Source organism: Pelobates fuscus, chromosome 12, assembly GCF_036172605.1.
Source record: "Pelobates fuscus isolate aPelFus1 chromosome 12, aPelFus1.pri, whole genome shotgun sequence".
NCBI classification, from domain to species: Eukaryota; Metazoa; Chordata; class Amphibia; order Anura; family Pelobatidae; genus Pelobates; species Pelobates fuscus.
In genome coordinates, this window is record NC_086328.1 from 102,530,241 (window position 1) to 102,544,490 (window position 14,250).

At 36.5% G+C, this 14,250-nt stretch overlaps 1 protein-coding gene across 1 annotated transcript in view; it reads right to left on the minus strand.

Annotated features, from left to right (window-relative positions):
* INSC (INSC spindle orientation adaptor protein) overlaps positions 1-14,250 on the minus strand; it is a 170,639-nt gene that overhangs the window by 65,731 nt on the left and 90,658 nt on the right. Inside the window, exon 7 of the mRNA XM_063438881.1 lies at positions 9,335-9,460. Coding sequence (XP_063294951.1) covers positions 9,335-9,460 — 126 coding nt within the window. The remainder of the gene's footprint in view (positions 1-9,334; positions 9,461-14,250) is intronic.

Genomic DNA, 14,250 nt, shown 5'->3' on the forward strand with positions numbered 1-14,250 from the left:
AGAATAGCCAAAGTCAAGGAAAACCAGAGAACAGTGTAACGATAAGGAATAGCCAATTCAGGGAACCAGAAAATAGGATAAATGAGAAAACAGGCCGAGCCAGGATACCAGAACGAAGAATAGTCAATAAACACAAGCCGAGTCAAAATACCAACATACACAGACAGATAATAGGATAGCACTAGAGGGAACAACCAGTGAACCACAATAGGGCTATGAACAAAAGCAAAATGCACTCTTTTATAGTGGAGCGTCTTTTGCTTTAATGCTCAGGGAGCGTGGAATATTTAGCCTTTTCAAGGCATAGCCGGTATGACGTCGATGCACATGCACCTCATCATAAAAGGAGGCGTGCGTAGAGCGTCCAGTGTCCGACATGCCATGCCGTCGCCGGGAGGAGTCGGCACCCGGAGCTTCACCTCGCAGGTCTGCGAGAGAAAGGTAAGGTATCGTGACAATATGAGAAGAACCCCTACAAGAGAAGTTTCCTCAATCAATGTCCACTAATGTTTGCAAGTCAGATCAATGAGTTGCCCATCTCTGAGGTTGGAAGTTGCAGGATACACTCTAGCCAAGCGATCTAATAAAATTAATTCCTTACCATATCTACTATAAGAGTGCAGTATGTCGACATGTGCGTCTGAACTTGTTTTTGTCCATCCATTTTTCATCATCGCTAAATATATCTAAAAAATTTGATTGATTATGAAGACACAAAAAATACACATTTATTTATTTGTTCATTTATTTATTTGTCCATTGAAATAAAAATCACATGAAAAACCTTTCAATGACTTCCTGCTATAGACCACCATTTGTATTTGAAGGTAAATTTGATTCGATGGATAAATGCGTATTGAGAATGATTGCTTAGACGGACATGTTTTATAGGGTGTAATTTTCAGATGGTAATGCAGAACGCACAGAACAGAGCTGTATTAAAGCAAGGGGCGCGAGGAATGATTAAGGGGCAGATCTGCACTTGCAGTTTTGATTTAATGAATCGTCACAAGGCTCCAACTGAGGTGTAATTTACCAAATCTAGCACTTTTCCACAGCCAATTAATTAGAAGGGCCCTCGTTGAGAGGTGCAGCCTAGTAAATCAGTTTAGGAGCCATGAACTCACTCCTAAAATACATTTGCTTGGCTAAAAACCTGATCTGGAAAGGCTCCTTTTTGAGAAATGATTCTCAGTAAACGCGACCAATACGTTTTGTGTCTGTGCTGCTTCTGAAAAATCAGACTGTGCTGCCCTCACTGAACCTTCATATTAGAGAAAAACAACTGGGAACATTATTTACTTGGACGAGAAGAAAAACGGTGGCATAATTAGCCGCACAACGTTAGACAGTATTCACTAAGTACAAATGTTTTTTTCTTTTTTCAATTTTTTTGTTTAACATGGCAGGTTCAGAACGTTCTGAGATCATAGAGAATAGTACAGCATGGAACTGGTCCAAAGATGAACTGTTCTTGTATACGAAACATTTTACAGCAATAAACAATTTATTGTTTGATTTTGTTTTTATTTTTTTGCCCTCTAAAGGACATTTAGATCATTATTGTCAGCAGAACCAACTAAGGAAAGCAATGACAAGTGTCAGTGGGCATTTGTGTCAGAATATCTCATTTTTTTATGTAACTTGTTACACAATTATCCAAGTCATACAATCCTACATTCCATAGAGAAAGCCACTGTTCACACACACACACACACACACACACATACACACACACGTTTCTCTTTCTGTCACACACATTCACAAATACACTCACACACATTCCTACTCACACACTCACTCCTTCACAGAAATTGTCAATATAGTGAATTGAATAGAAGTTTAAGAGAACATCATTTTTTTTTAATGTCACAGTGATACTGGCCACGTGAATGGACGAAAAATGCATCCAGAATGCAATAATTGATCAACTATCAACATATCAATCACTGTAAACTTTGTGCACTCCAATTAATGTCATGTAGACCAAAAACAAACAAAAAAACAAATAAATAACAATGTAAACTTGTAACTCAAGAGTAAGTAAACCACTCAATTACACAAACGTTCTCGTTTTTCACACCTAGGTTTCTGTTAATTGACTAAAATTTTTAGGAAATTTCTATTTGTGTAATCGTCATTCACATCCATTCGGCATTCTTTGAAATAATTTTTTTTATTCTATAACCCGGCTGTTCTGGGGGATTTATCTCTCTCTCTTAAGTTGCCCCCCTCAAAAAAAGCAAATACAAAGGGGCGCTAACAGGACAAACAATCTAATTACACCAATTAATCCCTACAACCCAGAGGACATGTCACCGTGACAACTACATAAAACACTAATGCATGGAAAGAGTTAACCTTAGCAGTAACCTGTAAAACAGCATTAAACAGAACATACATTCAACGACATGAGCAAATATGTACACAGAGTGCGAGTGATGCATCTTTATTATTTAATAATACAGGGCCAGTGCCAGGTACCCAGGAGCAACGTATTAATAGACGAAGGATCTGGAATATGAGCCAAGCAAATTAAAACATCAGCTACTTTTATTTTTTAATATCCTTCACCCACAATAGTCGCCAGGAAGTCCTTAAGGTTGTTCTACTTACAGCAGCAAATCACGAATGCCCACCTGCGGGTTTATTTGTCTGGCAATTAGAAGTGTGGATGAATTATCTTTGGAATGATAGAGAACACTTTCTGAGAGGGGAAGTTTCCTATACCGACTGCTCTCTGATCGGAAGAATGATTCATGCTCACAGACTTGTCTATTGCCAACAAACAAACAAAAAAAAAAAAAACGAAAAGCTAGTTATTCTCAGAATGTCTCTATAAAACATATGCCTACACGTTAATTCCTGATGTTTCATGGAGACTATTAAAATGGAGCCATGAAAGGAGATCTGGAAACTCATAGTGATGTAAATGACAAAACACATACCAAGCACTTCATTTAGAAGGTACAATTTTTTTTTACGCACCCTCCCTAAACTACATACCCCTGTAACCGGGCCTTTACAACATTACCATTTTTTACCAGGAGATGTAGGTTCCCAAAACAGTTACGATTCTACCAAAACACAGGATAGGATAAGCCAAAGGCTAACTGACACATTTCAAGTTCACATACATTCAGACATTCACAGAGATTCACACATTCAAATACATTCACGGAGATTGACACATTCACATAGATTCACACATTCACACATTCACACATGCAAACATTCACATGCATTCATATAATCAAATAGATTCTCACATTCACTTATTCACACATTCACATACATTCACACAGATTCACAGACACTCATATTCACAGACATTCACATTCAGAGATATTCATAATCACAGACATTCATATTCACAGACATTCATATTCACAGACATTGATAGGTAACTTTGAAAAGAGTCCGAAGCACCATGGTGCGCTGCTGGGCAGAATAATATGCATGCATGGGCAAGGCCTTTTCAAGGCGTAGCCGCTATGACGTCAAGGGTGTGAATCAACTAGGGAGCCATTTGAAGAAGTGCATGGATCCACCAAAGTAACATGAAGGGAAGCACATGAACCAATATAGCACAAACGGAGTAAGGCACGAGTCAGCCGGGAAACAATGGAGGAAGTTCATGCGTCGCCTCATATTGCAGATATCTTACCTGGATCGTCATTGTATAAAGGGATTCATTTTATCAAATAAAGATCTTGGCTAGGAATTTGATTCCAGTGACTACTTTGAGGAGATGATTATCCCTTATTTGTGTGAGAGACCACTGGCCACAAGGAGACCGCAGTATCCTCCATAGACCAAGCCAATACCCTGCAGCCATCACTGATAACGGCTGCAGGACTTGATGTATAGGCTCGACCTTGCGTCAGGAAATGTCAGGTGAAAGAGAAATACAGTCCCTACTTTGTCTCTGTATATATCTTAACTGGGTTGAAATTTCTGTGAAATTCTAACACAGTCATAATGAGTATTTCATAAAGATACAATCTTTATCAAATACTAATTTTTAATATGAGGTGACAGTGCTGCTTTAATATTGTTATTTATTAATTTTGAAAAAGCTTTTAAAAATAATTTTTCAAAATATTAAAATATAAAAAGAATATAAAATAAAAAATATTTAAAGAACTCTCAGAATATATATAAAAAACTTTTTTTTCACAATATTAAATATTTTTTTCATTGTATCCAAAAATATTGAATTGAGGCCATAGTTAAATAGAACGTACAGTTTGGCTGTCTCCCTGCATGTCTCTGTCGTAAATTGACATCTTATTACAATTTCTCTATTTCACATCTCACCTTTGGTAAACCCAGCTGTAGGTCCTTTTCAACAATTAACACAAAGAAAAAAAACATCTCAATGGGAACTGTATCCATCTAAATCTATATCACGAAGCATTTCTAATCAATAATACATCCGTTACTTATTTCAATACGTCACAAACATAAATAGTTACATAGTTACATAGTTACATAGCTGAAAAGACACTTGCGTCCATCAAGTTCAGCCTTCCTCACATATGCTTTTGATGTTGATCCAAAAGAAAGCAAAAAAAACAGTCTGAAGCGCTTCCAATTTTGCAACAAACTAGGAAAAAATTCTTTCTTGACCCCAAAATAGCAGTCAGATGTCTGCTTGGATCAAGCAGCTATTACCCCACTAATTAGAAAGTATATCCCTGTATGTTATGTTTTTGCAAGTATTTATCCAATTGCAATTTAAACATTTGTATAGACTCTGACAAAACCTCTTCAGGCAATGAATTCCATATCCATATGCTCTTACTGTAAAAAAACGTTTTCTTTGCCTTAGATGAAATCTCCTTTCTTCAAGCCTAAATGTGTGACCTCGTGTCCTATGTATAGCCCTGTTTATGAATCGATTTCCAGATAATGGTTTGTACTGGCCCCGAATATATTTGTATAATGTTATCATATCCCCTCTCAGGCGCCGTTTTTCCAAACTGAAGAGATTTAAATTGTTTAACCTTTCTTCATAACTAAAATGCTCCATTCCTTTCATCAATTTTGTAGCTCGTCTCTGCACTTTTTCTAGTGCCATGATATCTTTCTTTAGAACAGGTGGCCAAAATTGCACAGCATATTCAAGGTGTGGTCTTACCAGCGATTTATAAAGAGGCAAACTTAAATTTTCATCTCGAGAATTTATGCCCATATTTATACATGACAAAACCTTACTGGCCTTAGCAACGGCAGATTGACATTGCATATTGCTACCTAATTTGTTGTCTATAACAATTCCCAAATCCTTCTCGTGTGTGGTTATCCCTAGTTCACTACCATTTAGGGTGTAAATTGCTTGTGCATTCTTAACCCAGAAGTGCACAACTTTGCATTTATCTACGTTAAATTTAATCTGCCATTTTAGTGCCCAGTCCCCCAATCTATCCAAATCCCTCTGCAGCAAGGCAATATCCTTCTCACATTTTATTACTTTACAAAGTTTTGTGTCATCTACAAACACTGATACATGGCTTTCAATGCCCATTTCAAGATCATTTATAAATATGTTAAATAGAAGTGGTCCCAAAACAGAACCCTGAGGGACACCACTTTTTTTGTCCAGCTTGAAAATGTACCATTTATGAAAACTCGCTGTACTCTATCCTTAAGCCAATGTTCTACCCAAGAACAAGAGTATTCATCTAGACCAATTTATTTTAGTTTGAAGACTAACCTATTGTGAGGAACCGTATCAAATGCCTTGGCAAAATCCAAGTAGATCCCATCCACTGCCACACCCTGATCTATATTTCTACTTACTTCTTCGTAGAATGCAATTAGGTTAGTTTGACATGACCTATGTTTCATAAAACCATGCTGATTATTGCTGCTAACACAGATCTTCCCAATGAATTCCTGAATATTATCCCTTAATAGCCGTTCAAATAAATAAAATACTTTACGTTTGCAGGCTACTTTACTCAACTGTGCTTAATAAATATTAATTATAAATACACAACTATTAGCCTCAAAAAATGGTCTTTTCCTTCCTGTGTCAATATAACAACTGGTCGCTTGACATCCATTCAATCTTTAATTACAGATTATGCTCGTGAGTCACTTAGAGTAGAATTTAGAGGATTTTATAGGACCATTTTACTAGTTTAATAGATTGCTAAACTATTTCATAAGATCCGTGCCTTGACAAGCCTGGCTTCATGACACGTTGCATTTATATACATACTTCCTATACAAGAGATAGAATATTTATAGTGATGCTGTAAATCTAACATTTGCAAACTTGTAAAAGTGTAACTGTGACTTATTGTTCATTTTTACATTGAAGACAAATAGTAACGGGACATAAACGGTTAGGAACCATTGTAAATCCTTATGACTGGAATGAAGAACGAAAAATAATATGTCATTTTTATGAGATCTCATTTTACAGCAAAAAGCAGCCCATGCAGGTGTCTTGTTAAATGGCTCACTAGCTGCACTCAGTATATTCGCTGTGAGACTCTGCATTGACTCTGAAGTCAGTGTCACGTTACGAGACCCTAGATGTAAACTCTAAATAAAGGGAGATTTGAGTTCAGACTAATACAGTGATGTGTGTTCAGTCATACAGCGGTAACGCCTGGGGAGTTATACAGAATCCGAAACATTTCAGTTGATGACAGAAAATTACATTTGTAAGAGAAAACCAAACTTGCAGAAATATTCATTCATTGCAGTCAAGAATCAAGTATGACACCAAGACAGCATGCTTGCAAGGATGGACTGATGTGGATACCACTAACTTGAAGGGAGAGCAAAAGAGGAGGATTAGTATTAGGAGGAGGAAAGACAAGGAGCTCAGTTTTAGAGAGATTGAGTTTCAGAAAGCGGGAGGACATCCAGTCAGAGATGGAAGAAAGGCAAGAAGTGACACGTTGCAGGATGGCAGGGGAGAGGTCCAGGGAGGAGAGATATATCTGGGTGTCATCAGCGTACAGGTAGTATTGGAATCCAAATTAGGTAATAGTTTTGCCAAGAGAGGCAGTGTAAAGAGAAAAAAGAAGGGGACCAAGGACAGAGCCTTGGGGGACTCCAACCGAGACAGGACGAGGGGAGGAGGTATCATTAGAATAGGAGACACTGAATGAGCGTTGGGAAAAATAAGAGGAAAACCATGAGAGGACAGAGTCACAGAGACCAAGCGATTGAAAAGTTTGAAGAAGGAGAGCACGATCAACTATGTCAAAGGCAGCAGAGAGGTCACGAAGAATTAATATGGAGTAGTGGCCTTTGGATTGTGATTAGGTCGCTAGTAACTTTGATAAGAGCAGTCTCAGTAGAGTGGAGAGGGCGGAAGCCAGATTGAAGAGGGTCAAGGAGACATTTGGAATTGAGAAAGTGAGACATACGGGTAAAGACAAGTCTTTCCAGAAGCTTTGAGGAAAAAAAGAGCAGGGATATGGGACTATAGTTAAAGAGGAAGGAAGGGTCAATAGAGGTTTTATTCAGGATGGGTACTACAGTGGCATGTTTAAGGTCAGCAGGGACAATGCCAGAAGAGAGAGAGCAGTTAAGGAAGGCACAAGGCAAGGGGAGAGAGATCTGATAAGATGAGATGGGAAAGGATTGAGCGGGCAAGAGGTAGGGCAAGAGGAAAGGAGAAGTGCAGCCACCTCTTGTTCAGTAGCTGAAGAGAAAGTCTGAAGGGTAGGAAAGGCATGAACTATGTGTGGTTAAGAAAAAGGACGGCAAGGTGGAGAGAATTCTTTCCTTAGCTGTTCAATCTTGTCGGTAAAGTAGCATGCAAAGTTATCAGCTGTAAGGTTAGTTTGGGGGGTGGCCACAGCAGGGCGAAGAAGAGAGTTAAAGGTGTCAAAGAGACACCTGGGATTGCGGGAGCATGAACTAATAAGAGAGGAAAAGTATGACTGTTTGGCGAGGGCAAGGGCTGCGCTGTATATGAATCTATGATTGGAGATAGTCTGCCTAGGTGCGAGACTTCCTCCAGGAGCATTCAGCACAATGGGAGTATCTTTGCAGGTAGCGTGTTGATTTAGTATGCCGTGGTTGGGGGTGTACATGTTTGGAGTGGGGCTGTAGCGTTCAAGGTAGAGGTGAGGGTAGTGTTATATGTGGAGATGGCCAGTGAGGGACAGGAGAGGGAAGCGATGGATAGCAGTTGTGAATCAATATCAGCTGACAGCTGCTGGAGGTCCAAGGAATTAAGGTTCCTCCTGAGTTCATAAGGCTGTGAGTCTTATTTAGATGAGTTTTCCAAATCTATAAATGTGTCTGGATTCATCCTGTTAGTTCGATGTGGAAAGTTAAATTGAATGTTTTGTCTTGCTTGGTTGGTGAGTACATGGAGATTTATGCAGCTGGTGGGTGACACTGGTTTGTGTTCCTCACAAAATGAAATATACAGATTTTATTTACACGTTGTTTGAGGAGAAGTCATAATGATGCTCTTGACCTTTAAAAGCGTTTAGAACCTGAAAGAGGTGTTAATGGATGGCTCTGTGGATGTCCATTTTATTCCTCGCCTTGAGCTTAGACTTCCTGATTTTAAAGCCATGTGTTTTGTAGAAAATTAAGTAACGGAATTATGTGCTTTAAATCCTTAATGCATTGTTATGATAAAAGATTACAATGGCAACATAACTGTTTAAAGCATGAAGCTAATTTCATCCAAGGTCAGAATATGGGCCTATCTACTGTCATTGAGGCTGTTACAACAAACCTTCTGAAAGCTCTCACATTTGTGCAGATTTTATGAACCCCAAATTACTAAAAAATCTGGGGTGTATCCAAGGATGGGACACTGCATGGTCACATAAACAGCATAATGCATATTAATATGTACGCTAAAGGGGAATGAGGAGACATGGTAGAAATCTCTAAATACCAGGCTCTCCGTTCCATACTATTCAATGTCATAGGGAGATTGTATTAACTAATTTCTGTAGGAACAATAAAATGTTTACCTAATAACACTAATGACTAATATCACTAATCACTCAGAATTTCGTGTCGCTTTACGAGACCCTAGATGTAAACTCTAGATAAAGGGATTTGTGATTTCAGACTAATACAGTGATTGTTTGGTGAGTGAGACGGATCATATAATGTGTGTTCAGTTATAAAGAGTTAATGCCTGGGGAGTTATACAGAATCAGAAGCAATTTCAGGTAATGACAGATAATACAATTTTTAAGAGAAAAACAAACTTGCTCATAACCAATTGCTCAGTAACATTTTCACTTTCTGCTTGTAGATGCATCATTCCGGTCCGGAGACCCAGTAATTGCATCCTTCATTTAAACCAATGATGTAACTGTTCCCCCAATACCTTTTCCAGCTGGTAAATCCCCTCCTCCACGCAACACACTGAGGCCAGGGTCCTGAGGGCAGATGGATACAGGCCCTTGTAACAGTCTTGTCGACAGATCTTGAACAGCACAACAACAGCACCTTCCTGTGAAGTAGCGCAGTACAATCATTTTTTTTGTTCAACACAGTTGCTTAATTAGACCACATATAAATTATCTTTTTTTAATAACTGAACCAGCTGGCAGGCAAGTACAACACATAGAAATTGGGGATCTTTAGATATTATATTTTGTGCTGTTTAAAAAACACTAATTTACATCACAGTGAAACAAAATAGAAAAAGTATCGAAATGAATACTAAAGCTATAGGCTACAAACATTAAGGATAATCTATTGGTCAGCCAAGATGACAAACATTAGAATGCAAACAATTATAACAGAAATTTGTCGTTTAGAATTAGTTAAATTATGATATTGTGTTAATGTGTTGATAAGGCAACAAACAGTATGTTTCAATGAAATGGACTCCACAGTGGGGTAGAGGAGGAAAACTACCCCAAGTCCGGCTAGGTGTTCCTGCCCCTTGTGGCCGTATGTGGAATTGCAAGTTAAATAAATGCAAAAAATATATAGTTTATTATATATAAAAAGTGAAGCCAACGAGCTGCTGAAATGCAATGATGAAATTTGATAGAGGAAGTATTTTCAATAACATTTGAATATGTTCCTTTAACACAAATGTTACCTACAGATTTTGCTGTTGAAGTACAAAAAAAGTACAAATTAAAAGCTAATGATTAAGATTTCAAACCTTTGTCAAACAGTGACTTTTTCTCTGATTAAACAGCACATTTAAAAGAAAAAAAACACTGAATTTACAAAAACACAACTATACCACAGACCACACAATTTGCCTTCTGTGGGAGGCATGTGTTAACACAACTGACTTTTAGCATTTTAAATACCATTTTAATTAAATGTGAAGAAAAAGTCAAAATGGTACATTTATTAATTAAATCACCTTCCGGGAAATGAGAAACTGTACTTAATTATCACGTAACGAGCTCCAGATTGGTATTAATAAAAGAACTGTCATTGGGAGATATAAAGCATGTATTTTATATTCTACTTTATATTTGTATGGTATATTTATAATAGAGATGAATGAATGGAGGCAGATAACATCAGATATTTCATATGCTTAATATAACACGAAATTGCATGTTTTTGAAGTTGATAAACACATATAACATGGCGTCGTTTTTTGTTTTTTTTTACTGGAATTGGTCAATTATTTATATCTTTTTACAAAGACAAAATTGTTCAATTTAGTTTTTTTAGAGGAAACAATGGATGGACAATGGAGCATTTTGTTTACTTTGTTTTGATCTCATCTATATTTTTTGCTTGATAAAGCACGGCAGGGCTGTTAAAATCAATTATCAGAAGTCTTGGCCACCGTTTGTTTCAATGATGGAGACTTAGAATCTCTAAAACCTTAATCCCCAATACTTCTAGTAAAGGATGAATTTATAAATGAAAAAAAAAAATGTTATTCAATTAAATTTATTTCAGTATCAGTAAAAAGTAATCTATACAATTGATGTCTGTGTCCTAATTTTCGGCTATTTCGATCTACAATTTTAAATTCACTTTGGATTCCAAAATATCTCACGTTAGTAAATATCCCCGTCAGATGTTCTAGACTCGTAGCTTGCCTCCCACGATTCATCACCAGTAAAAGTTACAAAAATCTGATTGCAATAAATCAATGTGCTAAAGTCAAGTGCATGTAAATATTGTGTGTGCTTGAATCATGTTGCTGAATTGAATTTATTTGGTAAGTATGTACGTATTAGGTAATTACAGATACTTCCGTTTTTTTTTTTTTAAATATTAAAACATTCTTTATCAACTTAGTCATAAAATATATTAACATATAAATTGCAAGCCTTATTTCTCTACAAGGTACCCTCTTTCTCATATAGTAAAATACAAATATAACTAATTATATAATGTAAGTGTCCAGTTTTATCTTGCACTACCTAAGCCCACAGTACCTACAGTAGAGTCATTTTCATTATCTTATCAAGATTCTCACACTATGTATCAACTTTATCAAGATTGTCAAACTATAAATATTATATATATCTACAGAGAGGGAGAGAGAGAGAACTGCTGTCCTAATCAGCCGGGCACAGCAAGACTGGACAGGGGACTCTGTCCTCTAGTTTCCCATTGGGATGTCCCAGCAGTGTCCAAAATAAAAACTGCTAACATTGTACCTGTAACGTAAACTGCTCACACGACAAACAGAGGCATCGTGAGCAGTAATGAAGTAATGACGTACTCAGTCAGCAGTCCTAATTGCTTAGTAAGCAGTAATGAAGTACTCGGTGAGCTGTAATAAGTACTCAGCAAGCAGTCATAACTACTTAGTAAGCAGTAATAAGTACTCAGTAGCAGTAATAAGTATTCAGCAAGCAGTCATAAGTACTCATTAAGCAGTAATAAGTATTCAGTAAGCTGTAATGATGTACTAAGTAATAAGTACTCAGTAAGCAGTCATAAATATTCAGTAAGCTGTAATAAGTACTCAGTAAACTGTAATAAGTATTCAGCAAGCAGTCATAAGTACTCATTAAGCAGTAATAAGTATTCAGTAAGCTGTAATGATGTACTAAGTAATAAGTACTCAGTAAGCAGTCATAAATATTCAGTAAGCTGTAATAAGTACTCAGTAAGCTGAAATAAGTATTCAGCAAGCAGTCATAAGTACTCATTAAGCAGTAATAAGAACTCAGTAAGCAGTAATGACGTACTAAGTAATAAGTACTCAGTAAGCAGTAATAAGTACTCAGTAAGCAGTAATAAGTACTCAGTAAGCAGTAATGACGTACTAAGTAATAAGTACTCAGTAAGCAGTAATAAGTACTCAGTAAGCAGTAATAAGTACTCAGTAAGCAGTAATGACGTACTAAGTAATAAGTACTCAGTAAGCAGTAATAAGTACTCAGTAAGCAGTAATAAGTACTCAGTAAGCAGTAATAAGTACTCAGTAAGCAGTAATGACGTACTAAGTAATAAGTACTCAGTAAGCAGTAATAAGTACTCAGTAAGCAGTAATAAGTACTCAGTAAGCAGTAATGACGTACTAAGTAATAAGTACTCAGTAAGCAGTAATAAGTACTCAGTAAGCAGTAATAAGTACTCAGTAAGCAGTAATGACGTACTAAGTAATAAGTACTCAGTAAGCAGTAATAAGTACTCAGTAAGCAGTAATAAGTACTCTTCAGGTCTAAAATGAACCATGACTGATCATGAGGTTACATAGAGAGTGGCTGACTGCCTCCCCTGATTTAGCACCTACTGATTTACCATTACAATCCGGCATGATAGCAGCCTAACCTTGTAAAGAAGGGGAAATTGAATGGCACAATTCCATTGGTTGCTCTGGTTTTAACTGTATTTTAATCTTATATGTGAACTCTGGATCACCCATAAAACAATGTACTAATTTCCTCAACGCAGAGTTTCCTCATTTCTCATCTCGTTTTATGGCTCCTGTTTACCTCTTTACCTCACGTGAGTCATGTTTCCAAATGTCCTTCATTTCTTAAATGTAAAATGTCACGTTAGTATAAATGTATTATATGTCCTGTCTCCGCTCCTTCCCTATTAGAGTCGTAACCTTCTACTTACATACAAATATATAATCCAACCCTACATATGAATTATCTGTAGTGATCCTGAAAAGAAATCACTTTGTGGCCATTGTGTCTCCCTTGCCGTGTCAGTTATCCAGAAACCTGAATGGTATTTGTATAAATAAACCTCTTATTTATATATGTGAGAATATGCTTTAATTATATAAATAATTATAGTATGTAAAAAATAAATACATATACATTACCCATTCCCTACTTTTCATTTCAAATCTCAGTAAATATTTCTTAATTTTCTTATTTCTAATTTAAAAAATCAATCATATTAAAAATCCCTTTATATCCATTTATCCATATTTCCGCTAAGTTTAGGAGGAGTGGTGAAAAGTGCACCTTAAAATAATATAACTTTAATGTAAAGATTGAACTGAGATAATTTATGGAGATACTATATATTACGTTGAAGGCAAATGTCTCAGCACACGATGACACTGCAAACTCTGTAAAGATATTATGACATACTATCGTGCTAGTTGATGTTAAAAAAGTGCAATTATATCACGTCATGGCGAGGTTCTTTCTTGTACGTTGATGCGATATATGTCAAAACTGTTGTGGCTACTCAACCTTACATTTTTTTTAGCTGTACATCACACAGTTTGCACTATTGGAGTCTCTCTGTTTTCTCATTTTTATGTCCATCACTGAGTCAAGACTGCCCAAGCATTAGAGGATCCAGCTTCTCATTGGAAACACTACACACCTAAGTCTCTACAAGCCTACTGGAACCCATAAGAAGCTTACCAAGTATTGGGACTATTATCTGTACATTTTGTAATTTTTTAATTTAATTTAATTTAATTTAATTTAATTTAATTTGATTTTATTTTACTTTTATTCTTACGCTTTTAACGTATGTGAGTACCTTATATTTATTTATTCTCTTTTTTATAGCGCGACCTATTATTGTGTTTTTGCCATATATATATATAACTTTTTCTCCTAATAATCTTCGTATGCACTGTTTTCAATAATACCGGTATATGTTCAGCTACCAACATGTATTTATATCTCGTGTTTCATTTTCTCCCTGACTTCTTGTGATAGGCTAAAGGACTTCTTATTCTAAAACTAATCATGATATCTCAGGACATCAGTGAAAATAGGTGGATAAATTGAGGAAAACTCCTAAAAAGCCTTGGTTCTCCTGCAACCTCTTAATGTCACTCTTGTGAATGATGCAATAGATTCCAGGAATATGCCTACAGAT